The sequence below is a fragment of the Capricornis sumatraensis genome, chromosome 15, assembly GCF_032405125.1.
Source record: "Capricornis sumatraensis isolate serow.1 chromosome 15, serow.2, whole genome shotgun sequence".
Classification (NCBI taxonomy): Eukaryota; Metazoa; Chordata; class Mammalia; order Artiodactyla; family Bovidae; genus Capricornis; species Capricornis sumatraensis.
Genome location: NC_091083.1, coordinates 19720500 through 19747265, shown reverse-complemented (window position 1 = coordinate 19747265; position 26766 = coordinate 19720500). Strand labels below are relative to the sequence as shown.

The window sequence follows — 26766 nt, the reverse complement described above, 5'->3', positions numbered from 1 at the left end:
GCTGAAATTTAACTCCCCATAAAATGGTTCCCTTTGATTTACTTGTTTTTTCTGGTACAGACAGAATAAAGCTACTCAGAGTGGGGTTCCATGAACTGTTTACCTGTTGCCTGTGAATTAAGTAGAGAAACTGAGACAATACATTTAGACATTTTAATAGCAATTTTTCATTGCCATGATATTGTCATCATATTTTATAGCCGTGCAGTGATTGGAAAGAAAATTATTCCTTTATGACAGATAATTTGAGAAGCATTGGCATGGGACGTGTCTCTTCTTTTACACCATGATGTCTCAAAATATTTGCAGACTGCCAAGATGTTTCCCTTTGATCTTCTCCAGGCTGAGTATCTCTGGTTCCCTCAATTTGCTGCCTGATTTTCAGACACTTTGGATGTTTGTTTTTGATGCCTTCTTATCTGCCTGTCGGAGAAGGCAATGGCAACCCACTCCAATACTCTTGCCTGGAAAATCCCATGGACGGAGAAGCCTGGTAGGCTGCAGTCCATGGGGTCGCTAAGACTGGGGCATGACTGAGTGACTTCACTTTCATTTTTCACTTTCATGCACTGGAGAAGGAAATGGCAGCCCACTCCAGTGTTCTTGCCTGGAGAATCCCAGGGACGGGGGAGCCTGGTGGGCTGCCGTCTATGGGGTCGCACAGAGTCGGACACGACTGAAGCGACTTAGCAGCAGCAGCAGTATCTGCCTGTGGCCTACAGTTTTTATAGCTGCAGTCTTTTGACTTTTTGTTATACCTAAAGACAAATTTCTCAGATGACATGCTGCCGAGCCAGTTCTTCACTTTGAACTATAGACATAATTTTTTATTCCTGATACAGACTTAACTCCTAAACTTTAGGTACTTCTGGCATATTATGTTAGCCTAATGATAATTGATGGTGTGTGTGTGTGTATTTTTTTTTTCCCATGCCACATGGCTTCTGGCATCTTAGTTCTCTGACCAGGAATTGAAACGATGGCCCATGGCATTGAAAGCACTGGAGTCCTAACCGCTGGCCTGCCAGGGAATTCTCAATGATGTATATATTATTAATTATACTTATCCACTGGTCACATTTAGATTAGATAAGCAGACCTGTTTTTGTTCATGATTAAAGTCACAGAAGAAAATTTTGAACCAGGATACAGTGTTGAGACCACAGCTTCATGGCCTTTTCTTAGAAACTTCCTCATGTTAATACAGAGCTATTGACCTATGGTTGGTTATTAGAGGAGGCTATTTACTAAATGTAAATTGACCTTAGCCTGGGAGCAGTTATTTTATCACAGGAACTGTCTAATTATGTGTAATTATTTGGAGGATGTAAGAATCTTAATCACAGTGTAGAAAACAATTGGCATACAGCTGAGTAAGTCACTCATGCCTTAGGATAGCTTCAGTTTGAAGAGCCTTTGTAAGTGAGGATTTAAGTGCCTGAATGAGCAAAGACACGAATTGGATTAATGCAGAGTCCCTACTTGGCCTAATATTAGTCTCGCTTACTTCTAAGAGGGTATGTTACAGTTAAAATGGCCAGTTTCCAGAAGTTTCTTTCTGCCAATCATTATCCGGTAGACGTTTTGAAGTTTTCTCTTATCATAGGAATAAATCGCAGATGGTCATTTTTCTCAGTAAGGTTTCTCTTAGGTGTGATAATGCTAAAAATCTAGATGCCAAGCTAGTGAGTATTTAAGACTCATGTAGTTAAACTACTTTAAACCTTTATTCATTGTCTTTAATGATGGTTTTTAAAAAAGTGAAATAGCCTGTGTTTTCAGTTTATGGATTGTAAATGCTCTTGGTCATTCTGGTTAACTTGGGAGATGGCATGGTGCTTAGGGGTTGTGAAGTGTTAGTCTGTACTCATTGAAGTCTATACTTAAAATTTTATTTAACCAATTAAAAAATAGAGTAATAAAATCTCTCGTGTTTTCTTAAAAACGCTGTAGTGGATGAATGAAGGCATGACTGAATGAGACCTGTTGAGTCTCAGCTGTTCTTTTCTACTGTTAGCTATGCTGATATGTATTAGTTACAAGCCCCTGAGGATTTACGGTTGTTAGCGAGCAATAAAATTGATCCTTGGGTTGGGTGAATTCTAATAAATGTGAATTTATAAGCTTTTTGTACTTGTTAAGTACAAAATCTTATTTTTAAATGCATTTTGGTTAAGTAATTGATCTTAAGAGTTAAAATTAATATTTGCACATTTAAAATATCATCTAATAGTATTTTCCAGTCTAGAATTAATAGTTTTACTTCTTGCCAAGTGTTATTTTTTATTATTTTCAGTGCTGTTACTTTATACTCAAAATGCTTTGTACTTTGAGATTTTATTCTCACTGAGGTAATATAACCTAGTATTTTTTTGGCATTTAATTAAAATTGGTTGAATAAATGATTTAATTTTATTGGATATAACTTAATTATGTAACAGTTAATTTCTTGCAGTATAGTGAAATGAATTCAGATATTAAGTCAGAATACTTCAATAATTCTGAAGTGTCTTAATTTCTTTTTTTTCTTCTTTATTGGTGGGAATGAGAGCACATTTCTCTTTTCAGTACCGGTGAATTATGACCTTCATGATTGCATGCTCAGTTCAACAGCAGTAAATGATTTGATTTAAAGTTTGGGAAGGAAACAAATGTAGGCTTTTCCCTTGTTAATGTAACCAGAGAGGTTTCTTTTATTAATTCAAATTCATGAGGCATTACTTTAACAGTGTTGAAACCTGAAAATACATTAACCTGACATTCAGTGGTGTTGCTTTTACCTTTCATATTCTTTCCGGTTAAGTTGTACCTTGCCGTTACAGGAAGATTGTTTATTAAATGAAGTCCACGGGGTCGCAAAGAGTCGGATATGACTTAGCGACTGAACAGCAAGTATTAAGCACTATTAAAATGTTATATATCACTGTGCATTATGTTTACAGAGGCTTTAGCAATTTTATAAATGTTTCAAAATGGTTACCTCCTAGATATTTTCTGATCGAGTCAGTGACGTTGATATAGTTGATTAATCACTGGGTACAGTTATGCTTAATAGTTGCTCTATGCTCTTCATATAAGATTGTACAACATTCATAACCAACTTCAAAATTGTTCAACTTCAAAATATCCTTCTAGATATTTTCTAATTCTGAGTCAATGATTTTGATATTAGCTGATTAATAAATCTTTGGGGACAGTTATGCTTAACTGTTGCTCTACTCTCTTCATGTAAGATTGTTCAACATGCATAACCAAATTCTAAAATGAAACCTCAAGAAAATTCAAGTTCTCATGAGAATTTGACAGCAGTAAAGATGAAAAGTGAAACCTAGTGGTTTTCATCGGTCTGCTTCATGGTTATTTTGTCAAGATTCGGCCATGTGTTCTATGTTATTTTACATGAGTGGTTAAGGACAAAGCTAAAATAGATTTTCTGTATTCAAGATTTTTTTTTCTCTTTTACTTTGGCTGATAGAAGATTAAAAAAATCAAACTTTAAGTTCTTGCCTTGGCTACAGTGGACTCTGGCTTTTTTTTTTTTTTTTTTTTTTCATGAAAATACTGTTTTACTTTAATGCATCAGGTATATAATCTCAGTTGATCCTCACAGTACCTTTGAAAGAAATACCTGTATTTTGAAGGTGATAGATCAGATTTAGTTATTAAAGACCTTGCCCAGTGTGACTTTGATAGCAAATGACAGAATCAGTTTCTTTCCTATCTCTTCATTCTTTTTCACATCTTCCATAGTATTCATCTTCATCTGCACTTTGTTTAAGGCATCTAATAAACCCATTAGCTACTCAGAACTTATAAAGTCAAATCCAAATAAAAGAAGGACCCAAAAGAGAATATAAAACCAGCACCTTGGTTTGGGAAGACTTGCCTTTGATATATGCATTTGAGAGACATCCTAATTCAATATATGGTACCAAGTGGATAATTTGAGAGGCAGTGTAATCCAGGAGTTAAAAGAGTGAACTTCGGAGCCAGACTGCTTGGGTTCAAGTTTTAGATTTGTCATTCACTCCCTCTGTGACTTTGGGCAAGTTCCCTCACATCTCTGCTTTGGGTTTCTCTTCTGTAAAATGGGATGCCTGTAGCACTGTATCTCGAGGTGCATGCGCATGATGCCTGTGTGAGTGCATATGTGTAAAGGCATTTATAACAGTACCTGGCACATTGTAAGTATCAATAAATGTTAGTTCACTGTTCATAGTATATTGCCTGCTCAAGTCTTCAGAAAGTTTTTCAAATGAGAATTTCTCTTTGTGCGTTTTTATGATTCTCAAAATGTGTATGTTAAATTTCTTAAATTTTCATAGCTTATTTTTAAAAATTCATTTTTAAAAACAATATAAAACAACAGAATAAACACTGTACAAAATAAAAGAAGTAGCATGAAGGCCAGGCAATAACAATAAAAATTTTAAAAATGGAAAAAAATGAATGACTCAATATAAGAATTTTTTGAGGCATATGTGGCTTTCCTTATGAGATATATTGCTTAATTCCAGAATGGACTATTTGAGATAGTCAGATTTATAATATTAAATTAATGTTAAATATAATATAAAAAACACTCCAGAAATCAAGGATTGATGTACCTTAGAGGTGCTCCTAGATAGTGATATCTCATATTTTAGGTGCAAGACATCTACTTTCTTTTTTTTATAGTGAATAAGACTTGGAATTAATTTTGTTTTTATTGCTTGCTTTTCATATCTTTAAAATAGTACCAGTTCCTCCCTATCATGCAATGAAACCAGGAGAGGGAATGAACTTGTTTATAATATATTTAACAGTGGTACTTGGTTATCTCCAGTTATGACAAGGATTGGCAAACTATGGCTTTCAGGCCAGATTAGTAATTACACGATGTTCAAATTTCAGTGTGCATAAAGTTTTACTGGAACATAGTCACACTCATTTGTTTACATATTGTCTGTGCTGCTTTTGTGCTATGCTATCAGACTTGAGTAATTGCAGCAAAGACCATATGGTCTGCAAAGCTTAATATTAATATTTGTCCCTTTACAGAAAGTTTGCTGACCTCTGATTTATGACAGCCTCAAAAGAACGGTTTCGGTGCAACTTTCTATAATGGTGTGCTTCTGAAAAGATTGTAATTAAAATGATACATGATGAACCATATTTTAAGCTTGATTTTGCTTAGTGTTATATTCTGTGGAATTGGAATTCACATAAGAAATTTTGGTGAGATGTGCACTGATGTACAGAAAATGTACTCTGGTCAGATGTGCTGTGTATGTGTAGATCCCTCATACAGGCCTTCTAAAATTTAATCAAACTGAAAAACTTTTCCTGTGGACTTCATGAACTTACAAGAACTGACTTATGTAGTACATTCATTAGAAATTGTTTCATTTAAATTTCATTAGAACTTCTAAATGACGAGGAATTTTGAATTTTCAGGCACCTGCGATGGCTTCTTTCTCTGCTTGAAGTCTGTAGTCTTACTACATGCTGTGAAATTAGATATTAAGAAAATATATTTTAAATAAATGGTCAAGGAAAATACATATGACTATGTATGTTTTGTATATAATGGATCTCTTCTAATGCCTTTTCATTGTTGTCCTATACAGCTTTCTGATTGTACAGTATAAGGTTCTATTAGAAAATCAACCAAAGTCTAAGCTGCCTGCCCTTTAGGACTGTTCTTATTAGATAGTAACCTAAACATGTATGAATTAAGTAGTTAAGTAAATTAGTACTATTAAAAGTTTAATCATGGAATTGAGGTTTTGAGGAGAGCGAGGAGTATCTCCGAAGCTTCAGAGTTTTAACTGGTTGCAGGAGGACTAGAAGAGAATCCCTTTGCCAATGCAGGAGATGCAAGAAGTGTGGGTTCCATCCCTGGCTCGGGAAGATCCCCTGGAGAAGGAAATGGCAACCCTCTTCAGTATTCTTGCCTGGAAAATTCTGTGGACAGAGGAGCCGGGCAGGCTACAGTCCATGGAGTTGCAGAGAGACGTGATTGTGTGCACACGCGTGCGCGAGGACTGGATAGGAACTGAATGCACACATTGGGACCCCTCATAGAATTCAGTCATTTAATTGACTGAATGCAAAGTCCAGGCAAAAGTTTCAAAGTGAGGTTGATAAGGGAATAGGCACCATCTTGGTACAGCTTGTATGTCATAAATCTTTAGTGAATATTGTATAACCTAAACTGGATGTGTTTTCTTCATATGATCAGAATCCCAAATTATTAGAGAAGTAAAGTTCCACATTATGGTATTTTGAGATATTTTTCAATTTTGTTTTAAGCACTGAAATAATTTTGGATCTTAGTTGTCATTAGGGGTTTTGAAATTCCTTGGAACTTATATCTCTTTTAACGTAATTTGCCTCTGAATAAATTTTTAAAGTTTTTATTAATATTTCTTCTAATAGTTATAGAACATTTTAGAGTAGCCTGCGTTTGAGAATTATTTATTCAAATCATTTAATTTTAATGGATTTTTTAACTTGAAAAATAATGTGACTTCTAATTAAAAGTTCTACCAAGCTCATCATGGCTTGAATAGTTTTAAATGCTTGGGTTTTTGCTCTAATCTAAAAAAATTCATAAAGCTTAGTGAAAGGAAAGTTAGTCTGAAATATTTGAAGAGAAAAATTGTTCTTTAATGACAGTGTTATTAGAGGAATACTGTTTAGCCTGGATTATTATGGTTAAACTGTCTTGGCGTTTTACTAATCTGTTTGTAAAATGATATTGTGTAGTGTGTATTTAAATAATAAGAAAATGAGTGAAAAAAATCTCAGTTTAGATCTACTAGGCCAGGTGTTGGGGAAAAAAGGATTGAATGTAATGAATTGTAATTGTTTTTTGTATTGATCTATCTTGTATTTGTAAATGGGACCTGATATTCCTAAAAATAGAAAATGTTAATATTTTAAATATTGTAGCATTGAAACAAAAGTTCCTGTTGATAAGAATGAGGGAAGTTGGGAAAGTTTAGAAATGTTCCAAATAAATAAGTAAGTGTAGGCAAGGATTTTTTTCTTCATGAAAACTTCATTTTCTATAACTTTTCAGAAAATGACAACACACAAAAAAAATCCATCTAACTCATTTTCTTCTCTGTTCAGGAGAAAACTCAAGGAATAAAAATTCTTTTATATATTACTTTTGAAAATGACTTAATTTATAATTTATAATTGACTTTTTGAAATTGTATTTGCAATAAGGTTTATAAATTTCATGTCTTACACTACTGTGTATTTAGTTGTAGAAAAATTGAGTCCAGCTATAGACATTTCAACCATCTAAGCTAATGTAGTAAACTTTTACTCAACTGTACAATTGAAAATTTTTCATTAGTTTTACATATTTGTTAATAACTGTAGGTGGTTTATTAGTGAACTGTTGCAGAGTGGTAGAATACTATGTCCTCTGCTCCTCAGAGTAGCCTGACCTTGATTAAGTGGGTTGCTCCAGTGATATTTGTTAAATGACTAAATAAAGAGTGCTTGAATAGTAAGATTGAGAATTCACTGTAGGGAAGATGCAGGCTTTTTCAAGATAATCTTGAATCAAATCATTGTGAAAGTTTAAAGGTACTTGAGTCTCTAACCTGTTTTTGAAAACCAACTTGTAAGTCTGGGGTATATGACTATAACAAAACACTAAAAATTCATTAGTGGCATACTGTTAAATTTTGTATTTCTGCAGGCATACTTGTTAATCACACTTCATATTTTTTGAAGAACCAATGTTAAATTTTAATTGCTTAAAAAATTAATTTGTTAAGGTGAATTTGATGATGTAAGTTTTGATTTTTAGATACATCTTGAAAATGTTAAGTATTAAACATAGGTTATTAAAGAAGGTTGTGCTAATAAGCTTGTTTGATAAAATCAGATTTTACGGAACATTACCAGTATAATAGTAGATGATCACATCTGTTTTGATAAGATTGTCAGATTATTTCATCATTTGTTTATAGGCGTATTCTACATTCTAAAGGGGAGTTAAGTGAAGATAGACATAAACAGTATGAAGAATTTGCTATGTCTTATCAAAAGCTACTGGCAAATTCTCAATCCTTAGCAGACCTTTTGGATGAAAATATGCCAGATCTTCCTCAAGATAAACCAACACCAGAAGGTAAGATATCCTTAAAAATAAACACTGTGAATTTTTTTTTAGTAAGCATTAATCACTTCTATCTCTCTAGTCTTCTCAGATGTATATTATTAAAATTAGATGTTTTGAAATGCCTTTAAAAATTTTTTTATGAAGTAGTATTAAGACCTAATAAAAACCTAAAGCTACTTAAAATGCTTCTCTGAATGGAAAAGTCTTTGTGGTTAGAACAGTGAAGCCTAACTTATAATGATATGATGGGTTTCTTTAGGTTCTTTTGTAATAGGTATTCTTAGATTGTATCTAACAGGGCTTGTCTTAAACTATATTTGGGACTATATAAAGATTTACTGTATTTCTCAGGTAGGTAATGAGGTGGATTGGACCTTTGGGATAGTAATATTTCTGTTGTTTTTTTTTAATTTAGTTGTTTTGAATTGTGTATTATCATAAATTGTTACTTAGAACTAAAACCTACCTTGCAGTTTTATAAGATAAACTTATCATTTTGTAAAATGAGTTCTCATATTATTGCAAAAGTGCTTTAAACTTCCTAGGTAGGGCTCCTAATACATTACTGTAATATACCAACTATTTGAGAAGTAAGTTGATAAATGTTAACACATTATTATCTGAAAATCCTATTTACTTAAAATCTTAAGAGTGAAGTATTTGTAAAGTATCTGTTTATAATACAGGAAAGTATTTTGTATTTTACATTCTCAATAAGAAAATATCCATTGTATACTGTGAAAACATTTATAGTCCTTCTTTGGTATCTTCAGGGAGCTGGTTCCAGAACCTCTGAAGATGCTCGAGTCCTTCATTTAAAATGGCTTAGTATTTGCATATAGTGAAGTGAAGTCGCTCAGTCGTGTCCGACTCTTTGCAACCCCATAGACTGCAGCCTGCCAGGCTCCTCTGTCCATGGGATTTTCCAGGCAATAGTACTGGAGTGGATTGCCATTTCCTTCTCCCAGGGATCTTCCCAACCCAGGTCTCCTGCATTGTAGACAGACGCTTTACCGTCTGAGCCACCTGCACACATCTTCCCATATACTTTAAATCATCTGTAGATTACTTATACCTATTACAGTATAAATGTAAATGCTATGCAACAAAATTAACAAAATTCTGCCATCATTTTAAAAAGATATTTTCACCTGGTACAGAATTTAAGGGTGAGATTTTTTTTTTTCTTTCAGTATTTAAAGATGTTCCACTGTCTTCTGTCTTTCATTGTTTCCAGAGAGAAAGCTGCTATCATTTGTGTCTTTGTTCTTTTAAAATGTGTATTTTTTTTTTCTGGTTGTTTTAAAATATTATCATCATTGACTTTAAAGAACTTAATTATGATAATGACTTGGTGTGATTTGCTTCATGTTTCTTGTGCTTGGGGTTTGTTGGGCTTCTTGAATCTGGGTTTATAATTATCAAATTTAGCAAATCTTGACCTTATTTCTTCAAATATGTATTCTATTCCTCTCCCCCCTTCTATAGGAATTCAAATACCACTACGTTTGAAGTTGTCTTCTCTGCTTTAGTATTTTTTTTCCACCCTGTTTGGTATTGGTTAGTTTCTGTTGCTTAGTTTCTATTGCTGTGTCTTCCAATGCACTCTTTTTTCCTTTTTTGGTGTCTGATAGTCTCATGTAGAGATCTAGAAGCTAGTTATGTTTTCCATGGTCTCCAACATGCTTAGTATATCTTCTAGCTTATTGAGAATATGAAGTATAGTTGTAATAACTGTTTTAATGTCCTTGTCTTAATTATATCATTTATATAACTTCTGCATTTATTTGATTGATTGATTGATCTCTATACCTTTGGTAATTTTTCTACTTTGGTGATATCAATCTTTTAAACATGATCTAATGGGTCAAAGTGATAAATGCTTGTTTCATTTAGCATTATTCTGATTAGTACTGAGGTTAGGATCTTTTGATATACTCTTTGACTTATCTGTTCAGAGGCTTTATCCATTTTTTTCTATTGAGATTTTGGACTTTATTTGCAGAAGCTCTTTATATTATGGATATTAATTCCTTTGTATAAATATTGCCAGTATTGGCTTCTAGTTTGTCCTTTGCTCTTTTTTTTTTTTTTTTGCCACACAGCATAGCTTATGAATCTTAGTTCCCCAACCAGGGGTTGAACCTGAGCCCTAGGCAGTGAAAGCTTGGAGTCCTAACCACTGAATCACCAGGAAATTCCCTGCTTTTATTTACATTTTTGTTAAAAAGAAATTAAATTTATCAGTCTTTTCTCTTACATTGGTTTAGTGTCCTGAGTTTAAATATGTTTTTTGTCAGGCATATAAGTAATGAGTTAGAGAGCCAGTACTTTATTGTTTTTGTCCTGTTCTTCCTAAATGACTTTTAATGACTAATTTTCTCAGGGCTATTTTTAATCTGCATTATCATTCTTTTATAATTCTAGTTTGGAGAGAAGTACAGTGAGAACAGATAAAATCATGAATGGTCTTGTGATCATGAAGTAGAAAATTGCTTTTAATGTTCTGAATTTTAAGCATCTATAGTTGTATGTAAATGTAGCTTGTGTGTGTATACAAACACATGGTTTTCCACTCTCTACTGAAATGTATATATATGTCTTCATCATTGTTTCCCTTCCTTTCTAGTTATTTATCAGTTGACCATTTATGGCAGTCTGTCTTATACCAAGTTTAATACCAAAAGGAGGGATGCTTCTTAAGGGTTTATGGTAAGATAAACCATAAACTTGTGAACATAATTGAGATAAAATCATACAGAGTGTGGGGAGTATTAAAAAAATGCTTCATGGGGGAGGTGGAACTTCAAGCTAGATGTTTAGGAATTGCCAGGCTTATGTATTTCTTACATTGGTTTTAAGCTTTGTGAAGATGGGCCTAATATATCAAATAGCTACTTAATCTCATATCAGTTGCTTAAAACTTCGAGAGAAAAGCATGTTTATCCTGTACTTTCCTTTGATCTGTCCTGGTTTAGAGCTTTACTTAAAACAGAATTTGTGATTTTCTGGTAAAGATGGTTACATGCATAATCAAGAGGACTTGTTGACTGAAGAGGTATCTGTTAATTGAAACATTCAAGATTCATTGGTTTTAATTCCCCGTGATTTATTTTACTGTAGAGCATGGGCCTGGAATTGATATATTTACACCTGGTAAACCTGGAGAATATGACTTAGAAGGTGGTATATGGGAAGATGAAGATGCTCGGAATTTTTACGAGAACCTCATTGATTTGAAAGCTTTTGTTCCAGCCATCTTGTTTAAAGATAATGAAAAAAGTTGTCAGAATAAAGAGTCCAGCAAGGATGATTCCAAAGGTAAATGCTGGAGGACAAATTTTTATATTAAAGTGCTATAAATTTTAGTTTCAAATAATATTTGTAAAAAAAATTTTTTTACTTACTAGTTTTGTTATATGCACATTAAGTCACTAGATTAAATGAGTGACAGAATAATATGGACATCTTAATTGATTCCACTATCTAATCAGATTTATTTTCTCCTCATCATTACCACAAATCCTGATGGCTTGTATGTCTCCATTCATCAGTTCACCCATCCATTCATTTCTTCTCTGAACAGATGTCATGCACAAAGAAATTATGGTTTTTGTCCTCCATGAGCACAATGTATTTTTAAGAATCTAAATATCAAATTTGCCAGATATAAATGTAGATTCTAAGAAAAATGTTGCAGATTTTGTGAATCTTTATTTTTTGCAGCTGGATTTCAGTATGACTTTTAATTCAGTGATACTGATTCTTTGATTTCAAACAGAGACAAAGGAACCTAAGGATAATAAGGAAGTATCAAATCCTGATGATTTGGAACTTGAGTTGGAGAACCTGGAAATTAATGATGATACATTGGAGCTAGAGGGTGGAGATGAAGCTGAAGATCTTACAAAGAAACTTCTTGATGAGCAAGGTAAACATTTTTGCCAAAATTTTTAATTTTTGATTAGTTTTTTTTAAATGTAATGTTTTACTTATTTTTTGGCTATGCCATGTGACTTGTGGGATGTTAGTTCCCCAACCAGGGATTGAACTCAGGCCCTCGGCAGTGAGAATGCGGAGTCCTAACCAATGGATTGCCAAGGAATTCCTAACTTTTGATTAGTGTTTATACACAAAGCTCTTGCCTGTGAATATGGGTCTTTACTCTTTAATTCCTTGTTTTCCTGTTGTTTCTAGGCCCTCACTTTTTTGGAATTTGATTTGGAACATAAACACTACATGTCCCATATTATGTGACTACAAACTTTAGTGATAATCTAAATCTTAATAGATATTTCTTGCACTTCAGTGCTTTTAGTATTGTCCTTAATGTATTTTATTTCTGATATAATCTTTACAATCTTAACATAAATGCATTTGAAAGTTGAGAGATAAAAAGACAATTGGTATATCATTTCAGTTGGTATATCATTTCATCTGTCATTTTTATCTGTCTTTACTATTGAGTAATGTTTTGTATTTAGTAATAAAAATATCACACTGTTCATTATTTCCAGAATACTTCTATCAAGTTTCTTTATTAGTTAGGATTCTTTATTAGAAGAATGCCTTTGTCAGGTTTGCCTTTCTCTCTGTGGGTTTCATTGTTTCCTGCTGCTGATTCTCTAGTTCTCCATGTCATGAAGGGAGGGAGGCATGGCTGGAGGCTGCCCTTGGCTCAAACCAGCTTGTGACATCTGAGGAAAAGAGGGATTCTGTCCTACTGTCTGTGTATAAGCATCTTGGAGGAGTTGGCTAGTCCTGTGTCATGCTTGCCTGTGGCGAGAGGAGTAATGGTATCTGTGCTTGGGCAGCACCCTTTCCCATCAGAATCCCATGGATTGCCTTTGAGGGGAAACAGTGATAATACTGTTAAGTTGAAGACATGGGAAAAGGGATGTTCAACAGATAGAAATAGTAGATCTTCTCTAAAACTACATGCAACTTATGACTTCTCATGTAAAAGTTTTCCCTTTTATAGTTGATAAAGATTAGTGATTTAGGCTTATGATTCTAAAGATATCCTTTCTTTCAAGAGTAATATCTGAAAAAGTGCTTCATTTTTCATAAGAAAAGTGCTTTAGATTATCTGTGCCTCAGATAACATCTTATTGAAGGTTTTTATTCTTATATTGTCTATGTATATTTCTAAACCTACTTAAAATCCTATTTCATATTAGAACAAGAGGATGAAGAAGCCAGCACTGGATCTCATCTCAAGCTCATAGTAGATGCTTTCCTCCAGCAGTTACCCAACTGCGTCAACCGTGATCTGATAGACAAGGTATGAGTGCCTCTGTGTAACTTTACTCAAAGCATGTAGACCTTGTAGGATAGCTGAAATTAGGTGTGTCTGTGGTTTTTGCAGTTTTGGCTGTAGAATGAGCCATTTCTTCAAATGGAATTAATATAGGAATTCAAAATGAACACAGTTGGAGCCAATTTGTAGATGCTGTGTTTGGGGGTAGAATCTAGAGTCCTGTAGGCTTGACACCTCTCCCCTTCACATATTGCCACGGTGTGGAAAATACTGTTTTAGACCAGATATTCTTAAGTACTCTCTAGATTCCCAGTGTCTTTTTAGATACTTTCAGGGCGTCCGTAAGGTCAAAACTCTTTTCATACTAATACTAGGAGTTTTTCCCCCACTTCTTCACTGTTTTTGACATTTGCAAAAGTGATGATGGGTAAACCTGGCATTTTAACGTGAAGTCAAGCTACATTGGTAGCAGACTCTAATAATAGCCGTTGTAGTCTTCATTGCTGTGCATTTGCGATTAAAAAACAGTGTCACTTTAACTTCTAGATCTCTTTGATGAATCTGTAAAAATTAGTGATTTTGTTTCATTTCAACCTCTGAGTACACTTCCTTTTAACTTGATAAAATGAGAAGGATGCCTAAAGCCTGTCTGCTGACTCAAGGTTGCCTTGAGAAAAGCCATTTGTATGATTAAGTTGCAAGCTAAACTGCTACTTTTTATAGAGTACCATTTTTACTTGAAAGAATTGAGGGATGAAACATGGTTATTCAGACTTGGGTATTTAACAGACATTTTTCTAACATGAACAAAATGAGCCTCTCAGTTCAGGGGAAACAACTAAAAGTATTTACTGACAGTAGATAGTGGTTATCAGTTTCCTAATTTTTGTTGAAACGTAGTCCATTATTAGCCATTAAGTGTTTTTCTTTATTTTTTCTTTTTCAAAAAATGTTGACTTGAAAGGGGTGTGTGTGTGTCTGTGTGTCTGTGTGTGACATTTTATAGTGTAAACTAGTTTTTTTCTGAGTGGGTGACCTTTGGGATTTTTATTATCCTAGTCCACAATTTTTCAGTATTTCATGTGGGTGAATTACTTGAAGGAATTTTAGTGTGCTTTCAGCTTTTCTGTTTGTTATTCTAATTAGCTGTAAGAAGCTTTAATGTTATAAAATATAAATTTTAATAAAATTTATTTTACTCCCTTTACAAGCAGAAGAAAAAGTTTAAATTGGTTTTACTCTTGACTAATTCAATCTTAGTGAATACTTTCAATGTGCATTTACTGGGTTTGAATCTAATCAACATTAATTGTGTTTTATTTCATCAAAAGTTTTTAGCAAATGGAAGGTTTTTCAGTGAGTGTCGCTGAAGAGTTGACATCCTTTATAGGGAAATCAGAGAATCTTTGTAGAAAGAAAGAAAAGTGAAATTGCTCAGTCGTGTCCAACTCTTTGTGACCCTGTGGACTGTTGCCCAGCAGGCTCCTCTGTCCATGGGGATTCTCCAGGCAAGAATACTGGAGTGGGTTGCCATTTCCTTCTCCAGAGGATCTTCCCAACCCAGGGATCGAACCTGGGTCTCACACATTGCAGGCAGACTCATTACCCTCTGAGCCACCAGAGAATCTTTGTATTTGATCCTCAAATCTACCTAAAGTTTGAGAAATTAATGATAAAATAATTATGTGAAGTTATAGAAGGAAAATACTGGTGATACCCAGTAGGGTTATTTGATAGTAGTTATTTTCTTTTTAAAATATATCTTAAATGTTGTTTTCATAAACTATGTATATTGAAAATCTTTAATATTTAAATAATATATATACCTGTATTTTAAAAATACCAATTACTCATAATTTTGTTTTCTAGTGGTTTCCCAGAGCATAGACTTCTCCCAGCTTTTCTTCTACACTTACATTAGATTTTAGATACATTGATAAAATATTGAACACATTTTTTAATTAAAATATAAAATAGTGGATTGCTATACTAAATAACAATTATAGTCCTATGATGTGGTTTCTTTAGTTTGTTGCTATATCTGATTGTCAATAGTAAACCATCTTAGTTGGTTTTAGCACTTTAACCATTTTAGCACTTAACTCTTAAATTTTTCTGGTTATAATCTGTATCTCTCTCTCGTACATGGTCTGTCTTTATTCTTTTTTAATCCTTATTAGCATTAATAATTTTCTTGGTTCCTGGCTTCTTGCTACTTTGTAACTTCTATCAGAAAACTTTCTTGATATTAACATTGATCTGTGAGATCAAAAGCATGGGTTGCATATTTCATGCAGTTATTTACCAAACCTGTCACCATAGATCTTCAATCTACCCCCTGGAAGTTCTGTTTTTAGCACTAGGTTGCAGTTAATAAGTTTGTGAAATATGTTTTGAGATATATAAGGAAAGAGGAACTTAAGCTTGATGATTGTTAAAGTTTGGAATTTCCTTGTAATACTGGTGTCTTAAAACCATTGTGAACTATTTAGGAACTATTAGGAATCCATTTTAGCGTGCTGTTTTAGTAGCTAAATTGAGGTTCTTTGTTTTTGTTTTTAAGAAAAATGTTTGCTTTTTCTCCTTTAGGCAGCAATGGACTTTTGCATGAACATGAACACGAAAGCAAATAGGAAGAAGTTGGTACGGGCGCTCTTTATAGTTCCCAGACAAAGGTAGGTTTGAAAAGAAAAAAAAAAAAAAAGAGTAATTTCTTAGTATTTCTACACTGCAGTGATTGTAAGAGCTAAGTTCTTGTATAATTATCTCTTTAAAAATATCACTTATCAACATAAGTTATTATCATTGTTGTTAGCATATTTTCTAAAATTTACTTCTCCCTGATTTTTGTTCATGAGCTCTAGTGGAAATATTCCTTCTGATGCTTTCCTGTTATTTTAAGAATAATAGGAACTTAATAATAATGTAATCATTGCTAGAAGCAATTTATTTACACCTTTTCCTCTGAGGAGAAAAAATAAATAGTATATTTTTTTTGGAGAATTTTTATTTTGTGGAAAGATCAGACTAAATTGATTTTATCTAGTTCTTAAGTGTTGTGTTTAAATGAAAATTTTCAAGGTTTTTTTGGTCATTATGCTGTTTTGGACTTGAAGGTCACATTGGTGATTATGTTGCTAGTAATTCAAGAAGTGTATTCCATTTCATAATGCTGATAGGGAATTCTAATGCTCTCTTAAACTAAGTTAAAGTCCCTACTTGACCCACATATTTTAGGAGATGACCATAGCAGGTCATAGGTTGTTGACTTTAGGAACTTGGAGAAGATCTGTTTCTGTTTATTCAACAGGGAATAATTAAAGGATTTTGTTAACTATTACGATGATTACATACTTCATAGCTAATATAGATACTTCCTCCAGAAAGATTCTGTGGGATTTCACTAAAGACTTCTTAAGCAAAATTTTAATTTGGTTCATTTGTTGGTCTCTCATTGGTACCATTTCTCAGTGAAAACAAATCACTACTTTTTTCATTTACATTTGTTTTTATCCCTGTCAGCAGCCTTAATATGAGCATTTGGTTTTTCATTTTAGTGGGGCAAGGGAGATAGGATGTGCTAATGTAGTGAGTAGTAATTCAGAATTATCCAATTGAGAATGTCTTAGATTAATTACTTTTATTATGTAAAATTATATGCTACATTTCCTCAAATCTGACGTGCCATCAGTTACAAGGTGCACCATTATTTCATGAACAACTGAAAAAATAATATTGCCAGTTACTTAAAAGGTTTTTGACTGTCAGACACATTCTGGTTTCAAACTCAGAATTTCAAATAGTTTTTGCCTTAATATTTTGGACCATTTTTTAAAAGTAATTCTTTTTTACTTTTGCAATGGAATGTTTACTTGCGTAGTTTTCTTTTCATCTGTTCACATGAATGAATAAACATACAGTAACAATTATCGGAACTTCTAGCATAGAATGAAGCAAATTTAGCCAAAATAAAAGGCTTTTTTAACAAAAGAATTATGCAGTGATACTAAGTAGTTCATTTATAAGAGAGCATATTGTCTCCCCTTGTCCCCATTCCATCCCGCTCCCCTGTCCATGGAGAAGACTGAAAATCTATCTATCTATCTATCTATCTATCTATCTATATATACTCTTACTTGGTCTTATGCCAGTTACATTCTTTGTTACTGGATTTATCTGCTTAGCTCAGCAGTTAGCTGCAAACTAGAAGTGTTGGAGTCTGCTAGAAACAGACTTGAAAGTAGTAGGAAGTGACAGATTATGGTCTGAGAGGAGAGAAAAAAAATAAAGATATAAGTACTTGGAATGCATGGCTTTTTGGAGCCATGAGGAAGAGACCACTTGGTCTTATATACCTGAAATATAAAAATATAATAATTTAGGTTTTTTATAGTCAGCTTGAGTGATCAGGAAAGGTTAAAATTGTTCTAAAATTTATTCATTCACTAAAGATCTACTCTATACTGTGATTAGTGCTGGAGGTACAGTAGTGAACAAGACAGATTCAACTCTTGTATTCGTGCAGCTTACAGTTAGGAGAGGAAGAAAGAGAATTTTAAGTGCAGTTGACAAAAAGAATCCCAGCGTGCTTTGGAGTATATAACAGAGGAACTGATTGATTTAGTCTCAGGAGTCAGAGAAGGCTGCCTGGAACAAGGGTCATTTAATTCAATTCCTGAGAAAGGAATGAGTGAGGTGAGAAATGGGTGTGGAGAGGAAATGTCCAGAGCATTTCTGATAGAGGCAACATTATGTGCAGAGCCAGAGACAGGAGAGGTCACACAGGAGACTACTGAAAAAACCTCTTTCTTGGTTTCCCTGGACATTGTTGTCTAGACTAAGTTGCAGGAGGGAGGCATTTTTAGTTCTTTTTCTTCAGCACTTAGCACAATGCCTCACAGACAGAAAGTGATAAACTTGTGTAACATGGTATTTAATGCCTTTTCTTATCTAGCCCCTTTTCAACTTCTTCAGTCATCATTCTAGCTATTCTTCATCTTGCAAAATCCTGATCTGTAATGATTTCTTGAATACCCTTTGCTCTCTACTTCCAAGCCTCTGCTTTCTGCTGTCTGGGATATCCTGTTTTTATTTACTGAAAACCTCTGACTTAATCTTGAACTCTTAGGGTAAGAGTTATCTTCTCTGAACAACCATCCTTATTTTCCTTATGTATATATAGGTGCTCTTTTGTAGACTTTCAACATAATGTCTTCACACATATGAAGAATTTGGCACATCACTTTAGGCATATTAGTTACAGCCCAATGTTGGTTTGCTGCCTGTATTCCTATGAAACTAAAAATATGGGGCCTTTAAAAGAGGACCAGATCTTTTCATTTTGAACATCCCCAACATCAGGTATATTGTTTGGTACACATAAGTGCTTGAAAATATTTGATGAATTAATATTGGTCATATGCAATTAAAATTTTTATTAAAAAATAAGTGGATGCATTCATAGGACTGAAAATACTGAAGTGAAAAACCTTGTGCTAGAAAGTGTCCTTATCCTTGTCTCCGCATCTACTCTCCTCCCAGTAGGAAGCCACTGTCTTGATTATTGTGTGTCCTTCCAAAATTTCTTTTGCATATGCAGGAACATGCCAACATTCTGTATTTCCTGTTTTTTACACAGGAGCAACTTACTGTACTTATTCTTCCAACCTTTACTATTTTCACTTAACAGTATAGCTTGGAAATCTTTTCGTATCAATAATAAAGACTTCTATTGTTATTTTCTTTTAAATTTAGCAGGAGTTTCCTTTTATGAATGTACTATATTTAATCATTTTGGACATTCCAGTCTTTGCCGTTAGAAACAATCCCGTTTTTGTATTTTTCCTTTCTTCATCCTCTTTGTTATATTAGCTAGTGGTTTATTCATTTTAGGTTTTTTCACACACATGCACACAAAAACTCAGTTTCTAGATTACCTATGTAGTCTACTGTTTTATTATTTTCCTACTGATTGTTTTTGGGTTTTATCTTTATTTTCTTCTTTTTTGTTTTCTTTCATTCCTTTTGTTCCCTTTTTGGCATTTAATATATTGCTGTCCTCTTACCCTGGTTTTAGCTGTATCTGTTAGTTCTGACATGTGATTTCTATTTTTGTGTTTTCTAGAAATTCTTCATTTTCTGACTTGGTTAGTAATTCATATTTCTATCGTACTGTGATTAGAGAATACCGTGTGATTTTTGCTTTTTGAAATTTTTTGAAATTTTCTTTGTGGCCTCTTACACAGTCAGTTTTCATGAACATTCTCAAACATATTTGGGAAAGGGGGGTGCCTCCCTCTGTGTGTGGCATTTCCCTCCCCATCCTGTAAGGGACCTGAATCCTAGTGAGTATCTTTATTTTTCTCTATGGCCAGGAGTCCCTCTTTGTCCATTTAGTCCATCTAGTCTGTGTTGACCAAAAAAACCGGAAAATTACTTAGTAGTTACTTGAGTGCCTATGACTTGAGTGCCTATGAGGACCCAAAGGTTTTATATGTGTGTATATGTGATAGAGAATTTAGCTGCCTTACCTTGTCTATATAGTTTGGTTAAGGAAGCACTAAACTAAATAAATCTTAAGAAGGTCTTTACAGGTTTTTTTTTTTTTTTTTTTTTTTTTAGTTAAAAAAATAACAGCAACCAGCTTTATTGGGATATAATTCTCATAACAGTTTACCAATACAGTTCACCACTATAAAGTATATACAGTTTAGTCTATTAAATATATTTAACTATCACAATAATAAAATTTTAAGACATTTTCGTCCCCCTAAAAGAAACCTTATATCCTTTAGCAAGCAGTTCCATTTCCCACCTCCCCATTCTCTCCCCTGTCCTAAGAAACCACTAATCTCCTTTCAGTTTCTATGGATTTACCTATTCTAGGTATTTCTTGTAAGTGAAATCATAAAATATGTGGCCTTTTGCACCTCACTTCTTTGGCTTAGAATGATGTTTTCATGGCTCGTCCATGTCATAGCATGTATTAAAAAGGAAGACTGAATAGTATTTCATTATAGAGCTCTACCACGTTTTGTTTACCCATTTGTCAGTTGATGGACGTTTAAGCAGTTTTCACTTTGTAGCTATTATGAGTGTATTGTTGTGACTCTATACAAGTTTTTGTGTGAACATACGTTTTCAGTTGGAGAAGGCAATGGCACCCCACTCCAGTACTCTTGCCTGGAAAACCCCATGGACGGAGGAGCCTGGTCGGCTGCAGTCCATGGGGTTATGAAGAGTCGGACAGGACTGAGCGACTTCACTTTCACTTTCATGCCTTGGAGAAGCAAATGGCAACCCACTCCAGTGTTGTTGTCTGGAGAATCCTAGGGACGGCGGAGCGTGGTGGGCTGCTGTCTGTGGGGTTGCACAGAGTCGGACACGACTGAAGCGACTTAGCAGCAGCAGCACGTTTTCAGTTCTCTTGGGTATATATATATGAATGGACTTGTTGTGTTACAGAGTAAATGTATGTTTAATATTTTTAGTAACTGCTGAACTGTTTGTCACAATGGCTGCACCATTTTACATTCCCAGTAGCAATGTATGAATGTTCCAGTTTCTCCATATCCTCACTAATACTTGTTACTGTCCCTGTTTTGCTTTTAGCTGTCTTAGTGTGAAGTGGAATTTATCTCATTGTGGTTTTGTTTGCATTTCCCTAATGGCTAATGATTGTGAGCATTTTTTCATGTGCTTATCGGCCATTTGTCTGTCTTCTTTGGAAAGTTGTTCAAGTCCTTTGCCTCCTTTTAAATTGTATTATTTGTCTTTTTATTGTACGAGTTCTTTGTAAATTTTTTATACACATCCTTTATGGGATATAATTTGTAGATGGTCTCTTTCATTCTGTGAGTTGTCTTTTACTTTCTTAGTATCATTTGAAGGACAAAAGTTTTAAAATTGATTTATTCCATCTTTATAGCTCTTCAAGGTCTGATCTGAAGCACTGGTTTAATTTTCAGTTGTGTTCTTCCTTCATTAAATAAATAGTGGTTAAAATTTTTTTTGAAAAGGCTGGACTGTACCTCTTAGCCTGTTAATTTTAATGAATCCACTGAAATTAAATCTATAGAAATCCCCTTAATTATATATTTACATATTATTCTATAGTTAATTTGTAGTATAACTGTCCACACATTTAATTGAAATTTCACGAAAAGTGTTAATATCTTGTTTTAAAATTTTATTAAAGTGTAGTTGATTTCCAGTGTTAATTTCTGCTCCCAGTAAAGTGACTCAGACTTATATATTCCTCTTCATATTCTTTGCCATTTTGGTTTATCAGAGAATATTGAATATACCTGTGCTATTCAGTAGGCCCTTGTTGTTTATCCATCCTGTATATACTAGTTTTCGTCTGCTAATCTTGAGCTCCCAATCCTCCCCTCCAGTGCCTGACCTTGCCTTTGGCAGCCACAGGTCTATTGTTTCTGTCTGTGAGTCTCTTTCAGTTCCTTAGATATATTTGTTTGTGTTGTTTTTTAGGTTCTGCATATGATATCATACGGTATTTGTTTCTCCTGCCTTACTTTACTTAGTATAATGATCTCTAGGTCCATCCATGTTGCCGCAAATGGCATTATTTCACCTTTTTTTTATGACTGAGTAGTATTCCATTATACTACTTTATCCATTCACCTGTTGATGGACACTTATGTTGTTTCCGTGTCTTGGCTGTTATAAATAGTGCTGCTGTATGAAATAGGGGTGCAGTATCTTTTTAAATTATAGTTTTGTCTGGATATATGCCCGGCAGTGGGATTGCTGGACCGTAAGGCATGAAGTGTTTACATCTTAAGTATTATATGTGTATCCACACCTAGATCAAGGTAGAGAACACTCCTAGCCCCCTCCCAAGGCTCCCTCACCTAAGTGAACTTTCAGGTATGAAGTCAGCTGGAATCAGGGAACGTTCCTAAGCATCTCTTAGTTCTTCATTCTGAAAATAGATGAACCTGGTATTGGTTTTCATGACTTTGAAGACCTGTGGATTTCACCATGTTGTAGCAGATGGATGGATGTTCAGAGTCTCTTTACATTAATATAGACAGAACACTATTCACCAGTGAAGTGCTTTACTTCAATCTTAGCTTTTCCTGATCCAGCTTTTAGGAGCATTTGCTGGAATTTTGGGGAGAGAGTTTCTAATTGAAGCTTCCCTTGCTAAGAATGAGAAACTGAGTTTTGGGAAATCTGTTAGCACTGTACCACTTGATGGCACTGTTGCATGAGGAGCATGAATGTTGTGGGAAAAGTTACTGGGGCATTTGCTTGTCTGTTTCAGAGTAAATGATCTCACTTTTTTTGTTTTGTCCCTTTTGAATCATCTGCTTTGGTGTTTCCTATGAAGAAAAACCTTTGTATTCAAATAAGCAGTAACAGTGTTCTTTCACATTAATTTTTTTCCAGGCATTTTTGAGCACAGAAATATAATAGCTTTCAACAGTTAAATTATTTAGATTTTAGAGAGAAAACAGCTAAAAACCTGATAGATTATGAGGTTAAAAACCTTTAAAATTTCCCTGCCCCCCTTCCCCGGTCAGGAACAAAACTGTGTAATTCTGCTTTCTTGTAGTTAGTGACTAGATGTTTACTTACTTGATGATCATTAACTGCTTGTAGGATACTTAAATGTGTGATTCGGGAGACCTTGAAAGTATAAGCAAGGTTTCATTATTGTTTAAGAAAGAAATATTCTTTTTAAATTGTTCACTCATTAACTGCTGGTAAAAATAATTATCACTCAGAAGATTATAAAATTCAGTTTTCACAGGAAGGATCTAAGTTTATTTTCTAGTTCACTTTCAGAAAGTTTAAATAAAATATATTTAGCTTAAAATTTAATGCAGAAATTTGCTTTTTATATTGATTGAAGTGTCTTATAACATTTATGTGATTGGTACAGCATTTAGCACTCCATTCCCTTTGAGCTTGCATTTGTAGGAAAGTGAAAAAGTCAGAAGATTTTACTTAAATAATTATGAATGTTGAAAAATATGTAATTTCTTACATTATGTACAATGTAAGGGATCTTATTTTGTGAAGTAATGAATGTTCACAGAACTTGAAGGTTTAAATGGGGCAAGATGACTTTTAGTATCAACTCTTCATTTAATTGTAAAAAGTATAGTGTAAAAGAGGAACTAGGAACTTCTTGGTTTGAGGAGGATTTGGTGAATTTACTAGGAGTAGAGGATTCTGAGGAATGGACTATCTAACTTTACTTCCAAAAGAAACAAAAACTAGGGATACTGACTACTTAGAAAGGTATAATTTAAAGAGTTAAGATCGTCTAGCGGTTCCTTAAGGAGAAGGCAATGACACCTTACTACAGTACTCTTGCCTGGAAAATCCCATGGACAGAGGAGCCTGGTAGGCTGCAGTCCATGGGGTTGCTAGGAGTCAGACACAACTGAGCGACTTCACTTTCATACATTGGAGAAGGAAATGGCAGCCCACTCCAGTGTTCTTGCCTGGAGAATCCCAGGGACGGGGGAGCCTGGTGGGCTGCTGTCTATGGGCTCGCACAGTCGGACATGACTGAAGCGACTTAGCAGCAGCAGCAGTGGTTCCTTAAACTAATTTTAAAGTTCCTGTTGAAGCTGAAAGCACTGACCTGTTGTTAATAGTTTAATGATGTGCATCTCCGTGAATAGCAAAAGCTGCTTTACTTTTTAAAAATATATATATGATTTTATTTATATTTTTGGTTGTGCTGGGTCTTTGTTGCTGTGTGGACTCTCTGTAGTAAGGATAGTGAGGGTTGCTCTCTAGTTGTGCTGTGCAGGCTTCTCCTTGGAGTGGCTTCTCTTATTGCAGAGCATTGGCTTGAGTGCACATGGGGTTCGGTAGTTGCAGCTCCTGGGCTCTAGAGCATAGGCTCTGTTGTTCCATGGGATGTGGGATCTTCCTGGACCAGGGATTGAACCTTTGTCTCCTGCACTGGCAGGTAGATTCTTTACAACTGAGCCACCAGGTAAGCCCAGGCTGCTTTACTTTAAAATGGATGGGTCTATCCATCTTTCTTTTAGGGTTGGAAAAAAACTTTGAAGTAGATTGAACTAACTGGAAGAAGAAAATAGTGCAGCAAAGTGTAGATGACTTGCCCAGGAAAAGAAGAAAAAAGATGACATACTTCAGTTAGGTTTTGATGCTACATGTTATAATCTCAAATTTTATTGAAAAATACATTGAAAAAGACAACCGAGAATTGATTTTGTAAACTCAGAAGCTAGTTCTTAAAAAAAAATCCAAATAGAGAACTATTTAGCAAATATTAAAAAAAATAAAAACTTTAAGAATAAGCCAGCTGATATGCTAGAAATATTTAGAAAACACTTGAAAACCTCAGTGAAACAGGTAATTTTTTGTAAAACATAAACATTTTCAAAATTGATTCAACACAAAATTAAATAGACCAGTGATTATGGAAGAAAATGTAAAAGTTATCAGAGTAATTTCTCTGCTCTATCATTTTTGCCAGAGCATAGGAAAGAAAAAAATATGGAAAAATAGGCAAAATCTTACCAACAACAGAAAAAGAGCATGGAAATCAAAAGTATGGGTCAGTCTCACTTTGAAGTGTCGATACAAAAATTCTAAGTAAAACACTAACAAATTATATTTACTGGTATATTAAAGATAAAAATTCAGCATGATCAAAGAGAATTAATCATAGTAATGAAAAGATACTTTAAATAGGAAATTTATTAATATATATATAACAGCAGGGACAATAAACTATATGATTACCCCACTAACTGCATAAAAGATATTTGATAAGCTCTTATTTGATAAAATATAAAACTTGATCAATTTAATATTATTCTTATAGAAATAGGATGATATTTTCTTAATATGCTGTAGAATGTTTTAGAATAAGAGGTAAAAGTATTTATCTAAGAAGTATCTATCGAACACTTACGATATTCTACATACTGTTGTGAGTGCTGACAAACTGTTTCCCATGGGGCTTACCTTCTAGTGGGGAGGGTGACAGATAACAAACATAACAAGTTAGTAAACTATGTCTGTTGGAAAGTGATAAATTTTATTTTTTAAAAAACTGTGTGGGATAAGGAGATGGGAGTGGGATGGATTTGCAGTTTCAGTGGCATATTCAGAATGGGTTTCATGGAGGGAGTATCATTGGAACTAAGACTTGACCTTTCTGAGGGAGTAAGTGGCAGAGATCTTTGGGGAAAGTAGACTCCAGTTGCTGAGAACAGCCCGTACTGAGGCTCTGAGGATTAGTGGGGGTCCGGTGAGACTGGAGAAACTAATAGAAGATGAGGTCAGGTCAGTTCTTGAGATCACAGAGGTACTGTTTGGGAGAATTAGAACCTGAGCCTCTCAACTCCCAGTGCATAACTCTTTGTTATCCCATGACCTCAATATTTGAGTCTTAATTTTACTGACCTGCAATGTGGCAGTTGGGAGGGGTAGAGCTTGGGCACAGATTTAAAGTCCTATATTTGTAATTGATCATGAACTGAAGGGGAAAAAAATTATTTGTTACTAAAGTGAATATGAAAAAACCAACATTGTAACTAAAATATAATAGCAATATATTAAAATGTAATAGTCTAACTGAAGTTTGAAAATTTAGAAAGTAAATTTGATATTAGTATGAATCCATCTATTATGCTTGAAAATTAAGTCTGCAGTTGCCCTAGGCATTTTTTGTGGGGGGTACTAGCAGATGTTAAGAAAATTATTACAAATTTGTGAGAGTGTTTTACAGGATACCTCAGTTCTTTACAGAGTGGATTGTCCTTTTCATTTCTTTAAAGAAGGACAAAGTGAAGTGAACGTCACTCAGTTGTAGTTGACTCTTTGCGACCCATCCATGGAATTCTCCAGGCCAGAATACTGGAGTGGATAGCCTTTCCCATCTCCAGGGGATCTTCCCAACCCAGGGATTGAACCCAGGTCTCCTGCATTGCAGGCAGATTCTTCACCAGCTGAGCCACAAGGGAAGCCTAAAGAAGGATAAAATGCATTTAAAATATATTGAAGTACTACTGTGGAGGCAGCATATTCTTGACTTCTCAGCATCTGTACCCTTATCTCTGAAGTGCTGATTATGGTTATTAGGATCAACAAGATAAATAATGGATATCAGATGCCTAGGACAGGGCCTGGCACGTTCATAAGAAAAAATAAATGATAATTTAAAAAATTGTGATGGTCAAAGAGGAATACGAAGTGTTTGAGGCTATGAGTACTTTCCTCCCCTTGGCTCCACCTTTCAAGTTTATCTCCATTCTTCCTTCCTCACCATGTCCCTTCTCCCAGATAAGGCTTATATTGATCCACACTGGGAGTTTTCCAGATCTAATTTAAGTCTTTCATGGTAGGTAGAGTTTTCTCT

General features: G+C 34.3%; 1 protein-coding gene across 1 annotated transcript in view; it reads left to right on the top strand.

Annotated features, from left to right (window-relative positions):
* UPF2 (UPF2 regulator of nonsense mediated mRNA decay) overlaps positions 1-26766 on the top strand; it is a 94401-nt gene that overhangs the window by 10248 nt on the left and 57387 nt on the right. Inside the window, exons 4-8 of the mRNA XM_068986999.1 lie at positions 7977-8137; positions 11252-11449; positions 11910-12059; positions 13309-13412; positions 15978-16063. Coding sequence (XP_068843100.1) covers positions 7977-8137; positions 11252-11449; positions 11910-12059; positions 13309-13412; positions 15978-16063 — 699 coding nt within the window. The remainder of the gene's footprint in view (positions 1-7976; positions 8138-11251; positions 11450-11909; positions 12060-13308; positions 13413-15977; positions 16064-26766) is intronic.